At 44.1% G+C, this 19,219-nt stretch overlaps 1 protein-coding gene and 1 pseudogene across 2 annotated transcripts in view; one reads left to right on the forward strand and one right to left on the reverse strand.

Annotated features, from left to right (window-relative positions):
- The window catches only part of DNAH9 (dynein axonemal heavy chain 9), a 336,893-nt gene that overhangs the window by 152,820 nt on the left and 164,854 nt on the right, over window positions 1-19,219 (forward strand). For both annotated transcript variants that reach the window (XM_045824289.1, XM_045824290.1), the window contains exons 36-38: window positions 3,223-3,397; window positions 6,525-6,698; window positions 7,191-7,398. In XM_045824289.1, coding sequence (XP_045680245.1) covers window positions 3,223-3,397; window positions 6,525-6,698; window positions 7,191-7,398 — 557 coding nt within the window. The remainder of the gene's footprint in view (window positions 1-3,222; window positions 3,398-6,524; window positions 6,699-7,190; window positions 7,399-19,219) is intronic.
- LOC123809474 lies at window positions 9,628-9,987 on the reverse strand (annotated as a pseudogene).

The following is a 19,219-nucleotide window of genomic DNA, read 5'->3' on the forward strand; positions in this document are numbered from 1 at the left end:
GGTCCCCCAGTGTCACAACTAGTCAGTAACCGGCACTTAATTCAAAGTCTTCTGTTTTATTCATCACAATATTGTAAGGCCAGTTTTAGGTGGCCCTGGGACTAGAAGCTGTGTGATGTCAACACATTGTAGTTTTTCTGTCGAATAAACCATCCTCACAATGGGTCATTAGAAAGTGTCAACAAGGTTGGCACCAATTCAATGCCAAGAGGAATCCCCAATTTGAGGTGCAGTGAAGAAGGAAACTTTATTCAATGCAAACAGCTCAACTGTGAAACAACACAACTGTGGAAACAGCAGAGCCATGAGGCCCCTCTCTGGCTGGCATCCCAACTCTGCTCCTTGCCAGTCTGCTTTGCCTTGCCCTGGTCTGCCCTGGTCTGCACTGGTCTGCTCTGGCTTGTGCTGGTTCACTCCCTCTGGTGAGACATCCTTGGTGTTTCAGCTCAGCTGGAGAAAAATGAGCTCTCAGAGCCAGAGGGGAGTTGACGTACAGATAGAAGTCAGATCCTCAGGTCCCTGATTGGTTTGTCCTCATGCAAATGAGGACTCCAAATCCTTACAGTTTGGTTGATCCAAAAGATGCTGTCCTGATTGGCCAAAATGGGGCCATTCTAACTGGCTGGTGAAAAAGCTGGACGAAATCTAGCTGTGTAGCTCTGATTGGATGAGGAAAGCCTCAGTCCTATTGGTTGAAATAGGATTCCAGGAAACCCTTATAAGGGCTAGTTCAGCAGGCAGGACTCAATGAAGACAGGTAGTTCAGTGAAGGCGTCTCCTTGAGGTACGGTTTGCATGAGAGGCCGCTGTGTAGAAATGGCTTCTAGGCTCTGTTTTAAAAATTTGAGGCCAGTTAGCCACAAGGAGCCCTCCTTGGTAAGTATCTTCTTTCTCAGGATCCACAAAAACAACTTTGTTTCCCACTGTTCCTTCAAAACCATTTTGTGTGGCTGGTGCTCCTCCTGCTCCTAGAGGAGATCTAGGCGACTTCTGGTCACAGTTCAGTAACAAAGGCATCTGATCCCTTCTAGTCACACAGTCAGTCTCTCTCTCTCTCTCTCTCTCTCTGTCATATGCGCACACACATGTGCACACACACGCACGCACACTAATTTTCTTTTTAAATTCTACTTAAAACAAAAGCTTATCCCAGGCCCCTACAGTTCAGGCCACTTCCAGTGCTCCACCTGCAATGGGAAAGGGAACTGTCCTGGATTCTTCTTACTCTAACAGTTTCTCTCCCCAGCTGTAGCTTCTGACCCCTCAGGATGGAAGAGGGACACAGAGAAGAGAGTAAGGATCAAGAAAGGTCTCATTGAGTGAAGCCACTATTGGGGCCTTAGTTCCCCTAACTGTGGCAGGTTTGGGAACCTGACTCCTTCTCTTTAGAAGCTTTTGTGAGTTCCTTGGGCCCTTTCTCATCACTGGGGAGCTCTTTTTCCTTAACGCTAGTGCCTCTTCATCATCCCGTCATGCCAACTCCCCCGGGTTGTCCCCTTAGCCAGCATCTAACACAACCCCACATGCTGTAGCCCACACTCAGATTGCAGGCAGTAGTCACCCCTCCTTTGCCTTGACAAAATGGTACACAGGCTGCCCCAGTAAGCAACCTCTCTACACCCAACAGCACTGAGCAAGCCTCCTCACAGTTTTCCAGGCTTGGGTCCTTTGCCACCTCAGAGTAGTCCTGTCAAAGCCTCAGTCTCCAGCTCCCACTTTGGGCAAGCCCTGCCTTCCCTGTGGGAGAGGGGGCGCTCGTTGCATACCAAAAGCTCCCTTCAAAAGTCTACATGCTAATTTCTAGCCCTCTGGTGTCTCCCACTCTGATTATCACTACCCTTGAGAAGATGAGAGGCAGGGCTGCAAATGGGTTGTCTAGAATCTCAGTTTGAAACATGAGAGTAGTTGGCCCTGTATTGTTTTGGTGCCTCACCCAAAACAGAGCCTGAGATGGCTCCATTCTGACATTCTATTAAAAATATGTGTCAAAGAAATGAAGGAAAGCCTATCAAGTACTCACTTCTCTCGTTACTCCTGAAAGTAATACCCAGACTGGCCATTTTCAACCCTTTTCATCTCACAGCACACATAAACTACTAAAATTGTGCAACACACCAAAAATATATATTTTTTGCTGATTTGACCAAAATATAGGTATAATTTTGATTTATTCACACCAGACAGCTATTGTTGTATTGCTGTTGTCATTGTTTTACTTGACAATCTAACGAGAAAGAGGTCAGTGCCCCCTGACTAAATAGCCAGGTATTACATGTTTTAAAAATTCTTGTTGCACACTAGCTAAAAGTTACTGGCCTAGACTATTAGACCACTTTGTAGCATTGTTGTAAAGGTTGCAACTAGATAAAAAACCAGCACAAACACAAAACACTGAAGAGAACGGAAGGCTGTGAAACTCTGAGACCCAGGAAATGGCTTCTTAGGTGTCAGTTGATGGCACTGGTCATCTTATCACAGTGAACCCTGTGTCTGGGTGGTCCTGGGCAGGGCCAGGTGGGTGGGCACGTGGGAGGAGTCGAGGGTGTGGGTACGTGGTGCACTCTGTGTGAACTCAAGGTGGGATTAGTGTCGGTGTGTGCATGTGTGTGCACGTATGTGCTCCTGCTCCCTTGGGCATAGATGTGCCTTTGTGCAGCTCTTGATAGCTGCTTTTCATTCAAGACCTCTGAAGCCAAGATTAAAAGTATAAAGCCAGGCCAGGACAAAGTCACAGAGGTATGTTTTTAGAAGAGACACTCTAACCAGTCAATCATAATTGTATAAAATAGCCCAGGACCCTGGCCCACTCTCCCCGGCAGCTAAGACGTGGGCCCCAGAGAAAATGTTTCCAATGTGTGTAACTGATAGAACTCCTCTGAGCTGAAGATGTGGAACTTCAGAGTTACACCCACCTTGACTTGGCTGCTTTGAGAATTGGAGAAACTGTGAAAGGGGGGAAGCCACAAGGGAAGAGGGGAGGGGAGAATATTGCAGAAATGGAAGCTTCCCAGGAGCGGTCTGGGTCCTTACATCTTTCCAAAGGGCACTGACCCCTAACAGCTGATGACAATAAAGGTTTAAGTAGCATTATGGTCCTCTGGATTTTCCAAAAAGTTGACAGATCATGAGTGCATCAAACCCAGATGAGGTCCCCAGCTATCCAGCAGTGCCTCTAGGATGGAAACCCCAGTGTTTTATTACATATCTGGTGTCTCTCTGTAGATTTAAGAGGATAATTCCAGTCCCAGAGCAGAGCATGGTTCAGACACTGTGCTACCTTCTTGAGTGCCTCCTGACCAAGGAGAACATCCCTGCAGACTGCCCCAAGGAAACCTATGAGCTTTATTTTGTGTTTGCTGCCATCTGGGCTTTTGGCGGAGCAATGATCCAAGATCAGGTAAGAGGATATGTTGAGGTTAACATTCAACATTAAAGTCCATAGTGGCAAAAACTGTTCTTCTAGCAAAGAAGTGAGAGGACAGCTAAATGCCAGAATTAACATGAAAGCCTCAAACTGTAGATATCTACCCATTGCTCTGCTAAAGACATCAGTCCCCACAGAAGGGCCCTGTGATGTGAGACATGAGATTGGAATGCATTTGGAGCTGTTGCTTTTTGAGTTATTGCCATGTTCCCAATTGCATGGAGAGCAGCAATGTTTGAGTTTCAGCAACTGCAGGTATAAGTACAGTCCTTTTCACAGTGTGTTTTATAGGCAAAATGATATTGTGCTGTAGAAGCTCCAGTAGGAAGGATCTCTATAGTCTTCTAAATATCATCCAGAACAAGCCTGCACCAGTCTTCTTTACCAGGCCAGCTTAACCACTCTGCCCCCATACCCTGAAAGGCAGAGCTGTTCCTAGAAGGCTGGACTGAACCAGGGTGGCATCTAGCACACAGTATTGGCCACCATAGCTTCATGCTCTTTATTGGAAGGAATGTTGGCTTGGAGTATCTTGGCATCATAGTCCCTAAAACTTCCTGCATTCCTAGCCTTGCTCTTTACTCAGTTTCCTCCAAATAAAAGGTAGTTTATCTAGAAACAACATGTTCAAAATTATGCATATCAGTCTTTTACAACTGACTTTAGCTGTCAGGAATGTCACTGGAGGTTAAGAACACAGGCTCTAAATTTGAACTGGAACTCCGCCAGTTATTATCCAGGGGACACTGGCAAGTAACTCACCTCTCCCTACCTTATTCTGCCCATGTGTGCAAAGGAGATGAGTGTGGCAATAGTGAGGATGGTTGTGAGAATTAAGTATTAATTGCTAACATAAATATAGGCAAAGCACTTAGAATGGAGTTGGCCTGCTGGCCAACTTATTATTAATGTGCTTATTATTAATATTCTCCTAAATACTCAGGTTTTGAATATTTAGAAACTGAATATAACTATTCAGTTTCATTTTAAGTATCTAGTGCCTCTCTCACAACAGGGCATTAAACCAAGCTACGGATGCTGTAGAGTTATGATTTACTCTTTCTGATCTGGGTTGATTGTGGGCTCTTCTGAGGAGAGAGGTGAAAAGTCTCAACCTCCCAGGGCAGAGCCATGTTCTAAGAATGCAAAATGGAGGTGACCTAGAAGAATAAAGAATTAATTTATTTTCTGTTTTCATAGGCTCTGGTTGTAACATCCACCCCACCTCTCATTACCTCCTAACATGTTCCTTAGTACTCAAAATTCAGAAAGCAATTCTCACAAGCTGTGGACACTGTGCTTTTCTCCCTCTTCCTGTCCACAGCTCGATGCAGATGGGAAAGGGGAGATCTCCAAAGGTGGGAGGATGCCTAGACTGGGAGTTTAATGGGGAGAATTTTATCCTGTCTGATCCACAGCCCTTGGAGCTTTGACATCTTGACATTTCCCCTTTGTGGCAAGGATGCAGTAAGCCCAGCAGGACAGATGAGACCTCGCTGGAATGCAGAAACCCAGAATGCACAGGTTGCTGCTTTCCATCAAATGCTGTACCTGTCCTGTGGCTGCTGAACTATCAGGCAGCAACTGCTACTGGGCTTCTCTCCCACGCTGGTGCAGAAAGCAGTGGGACATCAAGAGAAAGATACCAGTCAATTTTTTCTTTCTCTGTATGGAAAAACTTAAATCCACTCAGCTCTTTAAAAGCCCAGGAGAAAGCCTCCCTCCAGGCACTCAGGCTCCGGGGCTCTGGGAGCCCCAGGCAGCCCTGCTGGCACACGGAGAGAGGATGAGGGGGAAAGCTTTTAGCAGCAGGGAACACCCAAACCCCTACCCTTGCATCCACGCCCAACAACAAAAACCGTGCTCCAAATGGAAAAGTAAGAAGTTGGCCAAGATATTGACATCACAAACACCAATGGGGATTACATTTAAAAAGCAAAGCAGAAACACAAAAGACAGCCCATACAGAGTAGAAAGCCCAATAATAATAATGGGGGGCAGGAGGGAGTGCTGACTAAATACAGAAGTTGCAGGAAATGATCTCTCAGAAGCAACAATCTCCATCTCCCCAAGAATACTGGATTCAGAGACTAAAATCCTGTATTGAACTCCTGCTTCTGCTATATGCTTCTAGAACCTTTGTATAACCTTTTGAGCTTTTGTCTTTTCAGGTATAAAATAGGAATGATTTTCACCAGCCAGGATAAGCTAGAACATTTTGAAGTTTAAGTGAGGTGATGTTTTGTTCAAAACTTTGCTCCATGATGACAGTACAGCCTCGGTGTCCTCAAGTCCAAAGGGCAGGAAGGGGACCCGAGAATTTTCAAAATTGGAAGGAGATGGGGATTTTGGAAGGGGCCTCTTCACTGAAGCCATTGCTGAAAAGACACCCACTTGTTAAACAGAGCAAAGGCTGTCGGATAATTCAGCAAAGGAAGCTTTGTCTTTGCAGCGTCCAATTACAGGAGAAAGGGGCCTGCCCAGGAGGCCACTTATAGCTTTCTCTCTGCTGCTCCCTGATTTTAAAATTTCAGAAGGTACCTTAGGAATTTTCTTTTCTAGAATCCTCATTCCACAGATGAGGAAACTGAAGCACAGAAAGCAGGAACTTCCCTGTGGTTATGTACCTGACTCCCCTCTGACTCAACCCCTCCGCTGCCCACCATGCTCCCAGGTGTCTAGGCCACACCATTTCATTCATTCCATCGCAGGCTGCCACCCTAGGCATGCTCAGTTTCAGAAGTCAGCCTGTCTTTGCGGGAGTTCTTGGTCACACTGGCCCATCTGTGGTCCTGTATTCTCTCCTCTGTGTTCTTGTACTTCCCTCCCTCCCCCACCACCCATGATGGCCCTGCAATGAGCCAGTGCCATGGTCAGAGGGGCATTCACACACATTCAAGGGAGGCCGTGCTAGCTGCACCTGGCCCAGGGCTGGTCCCCTGCAGACAGCATCTGTCTTTGAAGAGCTGGTCCCTCAGGCAAACCCGCATAAGCAGGAGCACTGTGTCTCCTGCCCTGACCTTCTGCCTGACACCAGGACAGCCTGTCCAGGCTTCTTAGGTTCTGAGAGCCTTGGCACCCCCCTGCTTTGTTTTGGCAGCTTGTGGACCACCGGGCAGAGTTCAGCAAATGGTGGCTGGCTGAGTTCAAGACAGTAAAGTTTCCTTCCCAGGGAACCATCTTCGACTATTACATAGACCCAGAGACCAAGAAATTTGAGCCATGGTCCAAACTCATCCCTCAGTTTGAATTTGACCCTGAGATGCCTCTGCAGGTGAGTGTGGCTGAGTGACCAAGAAAGTGCAGTTACCCCAAGGGTCTGCAGTGACTCTGGAAACAGCCCCTTCTCATTATTCAAGAGCTTTGACCTTGTTTGGAACTGGTCAGCTCCAGCTACTAGCATTTCTAGAGGAAACTGTAGGTGCACGAAGTCACAAGTTCCTCTGAAAAGACCAGATACTTAATTACCAGACCCACTGGCAACGTGGAGCAGGGCTGGGGAAGATGGCAGGGGAAGAAGGTTCTGAATATGATAGAGAGTCCCCAGGGAGGCAGACAGAGCTGATAGAGGAGGGAGGAGGTGCTCTATACTCAGAGAATGGACTGGTAGAATGGTCTTACTGTGGATGTTAGGGAAGACCCTCCTACCATGTAGCAATATCTACCATGACAGCAGAATTCCCTCTTCTGAAATGCTCCAGAACATTCTGCACTGCACCTGTTTCTCCCATAAGCCCCTGGCATGCTCATTGTGTTCCTGTTCCAGGCTTGTCTGGTACACACGAGTGAGACTATCCGAGTGTGCTACTTCATAGAGCGGCTCATGGAGCAGCAGCGACCACTCATGTTGGTGGGGACTGCGGGCACGGGCAAGTCAGTGCTGGTGGGAGCCAAGCTAGCCAGCCTCGATGCAGAGGACTACCTGGTGAAAAACGTACCATTCAACTACTACACCACTTCAGCAATGCTGCAGGGTAAGGGATTCAGAGGGTGTGGCAGGGAGCGGGGGTGCCTGAGTGGCCCTATCATCTGACACAGAGTTGGAGCAAAGTGGCAAGCACTTGCTCAGCTGGACAGTGCATTTCTTCTCACAATACCCTTCTCACCTTTTCCCTCCTTTCTCCCCCATAACACCTCTGTCCCACTTCTCCTACACACCTTAGCACAGCCTCCCCTACCCATCCTTTCTCCCCACACTCTTCCCTGACCCACTAAATTCCTCCAGGGCAGGAGTTCAGCAAAAAGCAGTTCAGCACCTTGGTGACAAAAAAAAAAAACCTTTAATAACCCTTTGAGAGATTTGCATGGGCTTCTGTCACCTGACATGCCTCTCAAGATCATTTTATTCATCCTTCACATTTTATAGATGGGGAAACTGAGGCACAGGTAAAAATACATGATCACCCAAGGTCACCACCAAGCAGCAAGGCTGGCATGGCACTTTAGTCTTCTGCCCACACTGAACCTGCTTTTCACTGGAAGGTTACACACTGGCCTTCCTAGGGACTCAGGACCCTCCAGGTCACGGCTTCAGCCTCAGAGGGTTAGTACAGGCATTTCCCCTCACTGGAGTCACTTTCTCCTTGGCCCTCACTTACAGTAGGGCCTCCTGTTTTATAGAAACATTCAACACACTAACCCTGGAAACAGCTTCCTTTCGAAGAACCACCCAGGCCAGCCTCCCCGTATGAGGAGGGAGGAAGTGGCAGGGTGAGGGACGAACCCTGCTCTTATGCTTTGCATGGTAACAGGCTCGCCCCACTCCTTGTATCCCAGCCCCACCGCTAGAATGTAAAATCCACTGAAAGTAAGGAATTCAGTGTGTGTGCTGCTTACAGATTGGTAAATTATCTTAATATAAGCCATAACATGGAAAATGAACACGGCATCATCAGGCCTTAGGCTGGCAGACTTGCAAAACAGGCTTCACTTTGACCCCCACCTGCTCATCCTGGACCATTTTTACTTATCTAGTCCTTCTGTGGCCCATGTCCAGTGTCAACCCCAGAGGCAACCCCAGTGTTGCTGGTGCTCTGCTCTCCCCAAGCCCATGCAAGATACCAGCTCACTTCCTACCTTCTTTCTGCACTGTTTGCCACCTCTTCCAGGGTGAGGGTCCAGCCAGCTTTGCATGCTAGTAGGGGTAGTGCTGTGTCTGCTCTCTACATGTCATAGCAGCTGAGTGGCTACAGCTTATTGGTGGAAGTTAAAGTTGTCCCCTCTTTCCCCCTCAGTGACAAAGAGACCTCTCCATGGGCTTCATCCACTGCCAGTATGGTAAAGGTTTTACACCCTCAGCCCTAACCCAGCAATCTTCTGTGGTTCCCACATGAGTGTTAACAAGTAAGGCAAAGTGAAATGATGAAGGCTTATGTTGAAACTTCACTAGTTTATCCAGGGTGTGAGCATCTTCTATTTGGCTACTGAAAGAATACTTCTGCAATTTTTTTTTGTGCTGTTCGCAATGTAAACAGCTACAAGCAAATACATTTTTAAGTTTAAATTGCATGAACATTTTCCTCCCACTCTTTGCTAAGTAAGTCTGTACAATCAACAAAACAAATCAAGCCCTGGTCTGCACACTTGCCCATTTCCTCAGTGTAAATGCTCCCATGATGACCAGTTTCCAGTGGAGAAGTGAGACACAGTAGCACGCCATCCACAGTACTCCTGTGTTATAGATAAAATCAGCCAAAACAACCTCAAGAGCACAGATAATGGCAAAGTGTAGCAAAATTATTCAGATCAGATGAATTTTGAATATTTATTATCTTTGTTTTAATGTAATTTACTTAATTGTAAAATTATCTAATTTTTAAAATAATGGCAATGTCTAACCATTGCAAAATTCCCTCAGTCTTAACAGCCCCAGGGACAACTAGCTTCCTCTTCACCTCTGAGAATGTAGCTGCCAGTATGCCGCGCAAGGCCACAACCTGTCTCGAGCCGGCACCACCATACTAGCGCCCAACTGTGGTCATGAGCAGACTTCCCATGCCTAGATGGTTCACGTCTTTTTTTTTCCCTTGAATTAAAAAAGGGAATTTGTCTATTGAGAGGAAGAGAATACAAGTAAAAGTTTGTATCTGACTTTGACTTTTTCCTCTTGTCAAATGGGGGAATTTTATTTGTATAATTTCTAAGAGTCTCAATCTGCTCATGAAATCCTCATATGGACAAAGCTTTGGGGCAGATTCCTTAAGTCACCACTGGGGAACACTTTTACCAGGGCAGGGGTAACTTCTGCCCTGGTAAAGTGGGCAGTGCGGCCCACTTCTCCCCTTCTGCCCCATGTGCACTACAAAATGGTCACTGCCTGTGATGGGGAGTCCAGCAGCTACTGAATGGGAGCTCCGGAAGCCCACTCTGCTGTCTCAGCACTGGTCCAGTTAAATTTATTATTTTGTCCATAGCCACAGTGTCTTTTTGACTTTCCAAAAATCCAGTGAACTTCTTTTCCATGAACACTCTCAGGTCTTCCCTTGCTAAGTAGTTTCATCTCCAGCAAGTTTCTGAAACATGAAAATCATGGTTCCCACTGCGTGTTCCATTTGAGATGGCATTTTGGGGAGGTCTGGACCAGAGGCATGACAGCATTGCTTGGCTGGCCAAGGTGCACAACCAGTGAGTCTGGTTTGCATCTTAATACTGTTTGGTCCACCTAACATCGTTTCTCTTTCTTGTTCCTGGAAAGATACACCTCTAACGCATTGAAGGGCTTAAATTCAATGACTGATCAGATGACCAGCTCTGTCCATTTGCACCAGTTCTTGCTATTACTTACAACTACACCAATAACAATGGTGATGATAATGATGATAACGATGGTAACTAATTTATCAAACACCCGCCAGATATGTGTTAAGCATAATCTTAAGATTAGACTTTTACATCAAAACAGCCTGGTACTGGCATAAAAACAGGCATATGGACGAGTGGAACAGAACAGAGAGCCCAAAAATGAACCCAAGTCTCTACAGTCAATTAATATTTGACAAAGGGGGCAGCAACATAAAATGGAGTAAAAATAGCCTCTTCAACAAATGGTGTTGGGAGAACTAGACAGCTACATACAAAAAATGAAACTCGAGTACCAACTTACACCATACACAAAAATAAATTCAAGGTGGATAAAAGATTTAAATATAAGCTGTAGCACCATTAAAGTCCTAGAGGAGAACATAGGCAGGAAAATCTCAGATATTTCACGCAGCAACATTTTTAGTGACATGTCCCCTAGAGCAAGGGACATAAAGGAAAGAATAAACAAATAGGATCTCATCAAAATAAAAAGCTTCTGCACGGCTAAAGAAAACAGTATTAAAATAAAAAGAGAACCAACCATATGGGAAAACATATTTGCCAATGATAACTCAGACAAGGGCTTAATCTCCAAAATATATAAAGAATTTACATGACTCCACTCTAAGAAGACAAGCAACCCAACTAAAAAATGGGCAAAGGACTTGAACAGACACTTCTCCAAGGAGGACATACAGAGGATCCAGAGACACATGAAAAGATCCTCAGTATCGCTAGCTATCAGAGAGATGCAAATTAAAATCACAATAAGATATCACTTCACACCAGTCAGAATGGCCATCATAAACAAAGCAATAAACAACAAGTGTTGGAGAGGTTGTGGAGAAAAGGGAACCCTAGTGCACTGTTGGTGGGATTGCAGACTGGTACAACCACTATGGAAAACAGTATGGAATTTTCTCAGAAAACTAAAAATGGATCTGCCTTTTGACCTAGCAATTCCACTGCTGGGATTATATCCTAAGAGCCCTGAAACACCAATCCAAAAGAACCTATGCACCCCAGTGTTCAGAGCAGCACAATTTACAATAGCCAAGTGTTGGAAGCAACCTGGGTGCTCATCGGTAAATGAATGGATCAAAAAAACTAAGGTATGTTTACACAATGGAATACTACACAGCAGAAAGAAAGAAGGAGCTCCTACCCTTTGTGACAGCATGGATGGAATTGGAGAGCATTATGCTAAGAGAAATAAGCCAGGCAGTGAAAGACAAATACCATATGATCTCACCTTTAACAGGAACATAAACAACAAAACAAACAAACAAGCAAAATATAACCAAAGACATTGAAACAGAGAACAGGCTGACAGTAACGAGAGGGGAAAGGGGAAGGAATTTCAGGGAAAAAGGGGAAGAGTTTACAGTAACAAGTATAAAGGACACATGGACACAAACTAGGGTGAATGGTGGAAATGGGAGGGAGGTGGGAGAACTGGGGGGTGGGGATGGGGGTAAAAGACAGAAAACTGTACTGAAACAACAATTAAAAGAAAAAATAAAAGGAAAAAAGGATTAGGCTTTTACACATTTACAAATCATTTAATGTTATACAGCCCTGTGAGGTATTCATATCCTTGTGTTACATGTGAGAAAACCAAAGCACAGAGAAGTTAAACAAGCTACCCTGAGCCACACAGTAGGTGGTGAGCCAGGGTTTAAACCCAGGCAGTCAGATCTCTGTGTCTGTGCTCTAACCACTAGGCAATACTGTATCCCTAGTAGAAAATACTTTGGAAACTGCAATAAATATTTGATATTATTACTATCATTCTTAGTAAGGACTACTGGAGTCTTCCAGAGGAGTTTTCTAGAATCCTGTTATAATTTTATAATGTATAAAATACCTTAAATAGAGAGTAAATATTCATAGTCAGGAAAGAAGAACTGAGCTTCTTGTACTGTCCAGACCCCTTGCTCCCTACTCTGGGTCCCTTGCCTGGGAGACCTGCTTCTTCCCTTCTGTTGGAATGCAGAGAATTATTTTAAAAGTCACAGCATGCTGTCCAATAGAGCCAGGCTGAACACTGGCTTCACTGCTGCTGGAATACACCAAAACACAACATGTTGTCTCCTGTTCATTCTCTGGTGGCCTCTGTCCTCATTCTTCCTTTTACATGAGGTGGTGGATGAAGCTCCTGTCCTGTCACCTCATCTCTCCAGGAGTGACTAGGACTTGAGAGAAACCCTAAGCCCTACAGCAGCCGGCATGTAGGCAACAAAGTACATGCAGCAAAGCTCACACCCCTGACTCTGAAAAATGCTGACCTCCCTTCCCTGGGACCTCCTCCCTCCTTCCTTAGTCTCAGTCCAAACAACTTTGATTATTTGACTTCTTAGCCTAAAACAATTTATAAAGAAGCAACAAAATTGCTCCTAAAATGGAGGAAGTATTAATATGCTACCAACAGTTAGAAATGCCAGAGCCAGAAACCCAATAGATATGCAAGAGGAAACAGGAAACTTACAAAAGGAAATACAGGGACTTAAACGGTAGCTACTTCTTTAGACCAGAGGCACACTTCCCCACCCCCCTCAGCAGCCCATCCCTTTTTGCAGGCCAGTGTTCCCATGGCTGTTGTACTGAAGCCCTGTGTAACTGAGAAAAGCCTGGGTGTGATGTGGTATAGTCTGTACAGATGTGCAAAATGTGTTGCTAATGGCAAACTACCTTAATTGTCCATATGATGGACTGCTAAATGTTATTACAAAGAACGAGGATATTGAGTTGCAACAATTTCCAAAGCTTTGTTGAGAAAAGAAAGATCCAAAACAATATACACAGCATGCTCCAAATTTTGTTTAAAAAGAGATACATGAAAATGTACACATATATGTATGCATACATCTAGGCATGTACACACACACACAAGAAATTGTAAGAATTGCCCCTGGCAAAGGAAACTGGTTGCTGAATGTGGGATGGACTTTGAAAAAATCATGAAATATTTCAATCATGCAGAAATATACAGAAAATAATATAACAGATGGCCATGTACCCATTACCTAGATTTCACAGATGTTAGAATTTTGTCATTTTTCTATGCATCTTACCATTGTAGGTACAACCAACACACCGCCCTCATCCTTTCCTCCTTCATTAACTGGGCTACTAAAGTTAGTGTGCATCACTCCAAACTTATACTTTTGATACATATGTGTACCCATAAACATCCACCATGTTGTATACATTTAAATGTTAAGTACATACATACTGGAATCTCCTTTGGCAATTTACTTTTTAATCATTGTCTGCTTAGATACATGGAGATCTATTTCACTGATTTTCACTACTGCATAGAATTCCATTGTGTGAATAAGTCACAGCTTATTTATTCATTTTCCTACAAAAAAGCATTATAATTTTCCAGCATTTTCCCTTTGAAAAGCATTTTTGAGTTTTAACTGACATGTACTACATAGCACATATTAAAGTGTACAATTCAGTACATTTTGGAAAATGTGCTCATGAAACCATTGCTGCAATTGGAATAATGAACATATCCATCACCTTTGAAAGTTCCTATGTCCCTTGGTAATCCCTCCCTCTCATATAACTCCCACCCTCCCATCCCAGCGCCTGGGCAACCACCCATCTGTTTCTGTCCCAATATGTTGGGTAGTATTTCTAGACTTTTACATAATGGGATCATTCAATGTGCACTTGTTTTTGGGTGGCTTCTTTTACTCAGCACTATTTTCAGATTTACTCATGTTGTTGAGTGTATTAATAGTTCATTCTTTACACTCCTAAATAGCAAGATAAAATATATAAAACACTTTGATTTCTAGCATGCACTAAGTGCTTAGTAAATAAAAACTGTTATAATATTAAAATCCTTTTCAAATTTAAGAACCTATAAATATTATAAAATAATCTCTAAGTGCCAAATGGCAAAACAAAAGGAATACAAGGAAATCCCATTTTTTCTTGAAAAAGAAGTTTAACATAAAAACTATGCTAAAACAAAAATTATATTTTTGAAAGAAACATTCCAACTTTCAAATGGGCAACAACTCCACCCAGCAGGTCAATTCATCAAGGTCTCCTGAGGAATATCCTGCAGCTCACTCATTTTTCTCAAAATCAGATTTTTTTTTCCAGTAGAGAAGGCAGCTACTTGACAATCCCTGTGTCTCTCCTCTGTCTCATTACATCCAGCACCCAGGTCTCCAGTGAGTACTTTCCTAAGCACAGACTCAGAACTCCTTTCAACACAAACGGGGGTGGGTTTCCAGGCATTCCCATTGCTCACCACTGTGGGCAGCACATGCTGTATTTAATGTTTATAATATGCCCAACCATGTGTGCTCGTTCATTTAATCCTCCCCACCCAATGACACACTGCATCCGTAATGCTTTTGACTGCACGTAGCAGGAAATCCAATGAGGGTGAAATAAACAGAAAGTTTTTTCACACAAGAAGTCTCAAGGCAGGCAGTTGCTAATGCTGAATCAATGGTTTAATGATATTAGGGCTGTAATATATATTGTTCTCTTAGCTTCTCCCTCAGGGTAGCAGAATGGCTGCTACTTCAGTCATCACATCTGCATTCTAAAATGGAAAAAAATAAAATGAAAAGAAGAGTTAGTGCCCATGTCAGGAAATTAGATCTCTCCAAGAGCATAGACTCACATCTGTGGCTTACTATTCAGAACTGTGTCATATGGCCACCCAATCAGAAAGTGACTAACAAGAAAGTAGTTGTAGATGGTGTCCATCAGAGTGATGACAGCCTCTGCTTTTGTAAGATGAGCAAATGAAGCTTAGAAGTGTTAAGTGACTTCTATCAAAGTCACACAATGAGTCTTATTTCAAGCTGTCTTATTTCATCAAGCTGTAATGGCCTTCCACATTGATAAAACTGAAACTCATACATCTGGATCCATAGAGTGCCAACTTGCTTCAGCTTATCTGATATCTAGAGCACATGGACATCTTTCTTCCCTTTGATAGTAAATAAAATAGGCCCTTCAGTCAGTCGCTGATCACTCAGACTTTAACTGATTCACTGCAACAGCTGCACAAGGTACAGATTAATAACCATGAGTAACGCAGCATCTCAGCTTGAGAGAGGCATGGATCTGCACTCATTCTCTGTGTCTCCCACCTCTCCAAACTCCACACATCCAGCTGCACTGCTGCCATTCCCTCCACTGAGGCACAATTCCAGGGGCCATCCTTGGGTTTTGTGGAGGGGTAAGATGATAAAAGATTATTTTAAGTTATTTTTATATCATCTGTAAAATCTAAGTAGAAAGTAATACCCATTTTGTAGCCTGATAAACCTTTTATATGTATTCATGATATATATGGCTTTTGGAATTTAGTAGCCAAAAAAATTTTTTATACAAAAAGGGAGATGGATTTGTCCAGGATGATGTGGTTACTGTAATTAAACACAGGTTTAGTTCTGAACTTGCTGAGTAGCAGTTCATAGAGGACAGTGTGAGATACATTTTTATTTGGTTATAGTAACTCTACCATCTTTGATCACTGGTACCATTAAGTATCTTCTCCTACATTGTTTTAGAATCCATTTTAGTCTTTATTTGAGTCAGTCTGTTTTATGTCTCTTAAAATACTTTCAACTCAGCCTCTTCTCATTCATTTTGAAAATATAATTTTTTTAAATAGAAGAATTTGCAATGACCCGCAGGCAGGATAGTTTGGAAAGAGAAAAGGAGACACAAAGAACTCAGTCAGGGCATCATGGGCTTGTGTCTGCAGTGTTGAGAGAATGGGCCAAAAATGATGCTCTTCGCCATTATGAAGTTCTCTCACCACCCAACTGCTGTTTGAATTATTAGTTCAATAAATATAGGAGTGCTTAATTATACTAATTAGAGAGGAGCTCAAGTGTCTGTGTCTTTGCATAAGACAAATATTTGTAACCTGTTCATTGAAAGTTTACTGTCAGAAAGGATCATAAAAGATCCAACCAAACTCGCAACCTCCAAGGAGCATTGACTTACATCATCACAGAGAGACAACATTTGTCTGCTTGCCCAATGTCTTCCAAGAAGATGACACAAAATTAAATTTCCAAAGCTGTCTCTCTAGTGAGCAAGATGCTCTGCTTGAAAGAGGAGAAGGAAGTTTCAAAGTATAAGAAAATTGAAAACAACATAATTTTAGATAATAGAGAAACCATTCCCTAAGTTTTGATACTTCTGAATTATGGAACACAATGCAACAATTAAAATCAAGATTTGGGGCCTCTTCCCAGGCAGGTGATCCCCAAGGAGAAAACTGTATTCTGTTGGATTATGAAGATCATGAAGACCAGTGGTGAGAAGTCAGATAAGTTCATCTCCTAGGCCAAACAATCTCCTTGAGCTGGAGATGAACTTGGACCTCAAGGTCCAGCTATGGGAGCAGAATACAACAGCAGCCAAAGCCATCACAGAAACTTCAGAATATTTTTTGTTTCAAGAAAAAATATTCCCAACACCAATTGACACAATGGGGCCAAAGTCCCCAACAAGAACTCAGTTGGCTCCACCCCCTCTGCCTGGTCACCATGGAGATGTGGCTACAGAGAGATCCACATTCCACATTCCATGTTCAGTACGGTGAAAGAGAGAACAGACTCCAGTCAGTTCTAACAGGCTGTAGAAGGGAGAGTCAAGGGATGCCTGAGCATCTTCTTGTGCCCACCTGGCCCAGGAGTTGACCTCAATGGATGACGGGATGCTGGCCAGCTGGAAGCAGGGCTGCCAGTGCCAGAGGAGAGCGAGCTCAATGTGGTGGAGATGTGGCCTGGCAATTCCAGGACTGCAGTTCCCAGAGAAGTCAGATGACATTAAGAGCCCTGGGGCCAGGCTCCTGCTGCAGGGAAAAGGTTGTGTGGTTCACTTTTTCTCCTCCCACAGAGTGTGGACCAGGGATGCCAGGGACCAGAGTGCCAGGCTTTCCATTCCAGGACAGTGGCACTGCTGAGGACTGGAACACCATCCGGGACCACAGTGCCCCCCAAGATCCGGCCAGCAGGTGGGCATCGGGGTGCTGCTCAAGGCTGCCCTGATCTGGACCAGGCTGAGCTGTGATTTGTGTAGGTGCAGGATGGTCTGGCCTCCTGCTGAGCTCAGACCCCAGAAATGAAGAGCACTTGTGGCAAGGGGCCACTGCCTACACACCTGGCAGGCCCTGCCCCACCTCCTGGTCATCTGTCCTCCATTACTCTGAAAGACCTATGGAACAAAGGCCAGGCTCTGGGAGCAAGTTTTCTGAGGCCTCCAGTATTTTTCCTACATTATATTTTCCTTTTATTATTAATTTTTGGAAACCAGAGAGGCCAACAAAGATCGCCACAGAGCTTACGGAAAAGATAGTGGAGGTGATGAAGCTTGACCAGCAAATAAAAGAAGTTCAAATCCAGCAAAGAGTTGTCACGAAGGAAACTAGGCTGCTCACCAACAAGCAGTGCCTTGTCCAGGCTGCCACTAAATCCATGCTGGCAAAGCTGACCAACAAGACTAAGGAGTATTGAGGGGAAACTGAAAATCAGTAGAACAACTATGCACAAGAAAGTGGTAAGATCCTGTGAATGAGATAAAAATTAGCCTCCTAACATGCCAAATGAACTTTGGAGCTTGAGATGCGTCTCTTGGTGAAGGAAAAGCTGGAATCCCATTTGAAGCAGCAGTGGCAGGCAGTGAGGGAGAAACAGTACAGAGAACTGCAGACATTATAGGAGAAGCTAAAGGAAGCCCATGCCAAGGCAGCTGCAAAGGCCTACTCCCAGTACCTCCAGGAAAAACCATTCCTACAGAAGCAACCAGGTGAGGCCCCTGTGAGCATGCTGGGAAGGAGAGAAAGCACGGAACTGAAGAGGAAGGCCCAGGCCTGGGAGGCAGCTGCAGAGAGGTATGCTTCTCAATTGTGCCACAACCACCGCACAGAAAGCCAGTGGTCACACAAAGAGTTAGTACAGCAGGCCGACCACAGCCGCTTGCACAATCAGAAGCAGCAGCTGCAGCAGGAACAGTGGTCTACAGAGCGCTTCATCCGACGCAGGCAGTGATGCAGCAACAGGGTCATCCAGAGACCTCAAGAACCCCTTCCCTTGGCACCACATCAAGGATGAATCCACAGTAATTCCTAAACTGTCCTGATTCAATAAAGACTGGAGCACGTATTCTTAGGAGCTGTGCAACACTGGTTAGAAAGGTTGTGGGATCTCATTGCTCCTGTAAAATGCCCATCATGAGGTGTTTGTATGTAGAGTTGGGTGCTTTTCTACAGCCCTAATGCTAGGTATTTGTGTGACCAGCTTCTCTTAATTAGGTTTTTCTTCAATTAGTTTCTTGTTAATCAACAGGATGTCCCTCAAACCTCCAGATAACCTAATACCATTAGCCAAGTACTCACATGAAACCAGGTCCAGAAAACCACCTTAAGAAAGTGAAAGGAAACAGTTGTGTGACTTATTTCATCTCACTGCATCAGATTTCTTTATAGAAAAAGCACCTGTAAGAATAGCATCTCAGATCGACTTTACATAGCGCTTTTTGCTCTGTAAACAACCAACATTGGTTTATCCTCATGCCTTTTAGCCAACTCAACACAAAGCAAATGTTTTTAAGCTTTTTTAAAAGTTCCTGCCACTGACCAGGTAGCTCCCTCTATAGTTTTCTCAGGAGTGAGAAGGGGCTTTAATAACAGTGAAGCCAACAATCACTGGGCAAAGACCGATGCAGCCCTTATGGTTTCAGCTTTTGAACTGAGCAGTGAAGGGATAATAAAGGGGACGTATATCATGTCAAATCTTTTTAAAAAGTTGGGAAGGGATACCTCTAGAATTAGTGAGGTGACTGAATGCCTTGGCTTATTTTAGGAAAATGTATCAAAAATGTTTTTAAATATCTGGACAACTTTTTAAAGAATCTGTGCCTTCTATGTTTCTAGCAACACTCTAAATTCTAAGATGACAGAATTACTTAATGTTAAATATAGTAAGTACTTCAGTT

This window comes from Phyllostomus hastatus, unplaced genomic scaffold (assembly GCF_019186645.2).
Source record: "Phyllostomus hastatus isolate PE091 unplaced genomic scaffold, TTU_PhHast_1.1 phas_scaffold_55, whole genome shotgun sequence".
Lineage (NCBI taxonomy): Eukaryota > Metazoa > Chordata > Mammalia > Chiroptera > Phyllostomidae > Phyllostomus > Phyllostomus hastatus.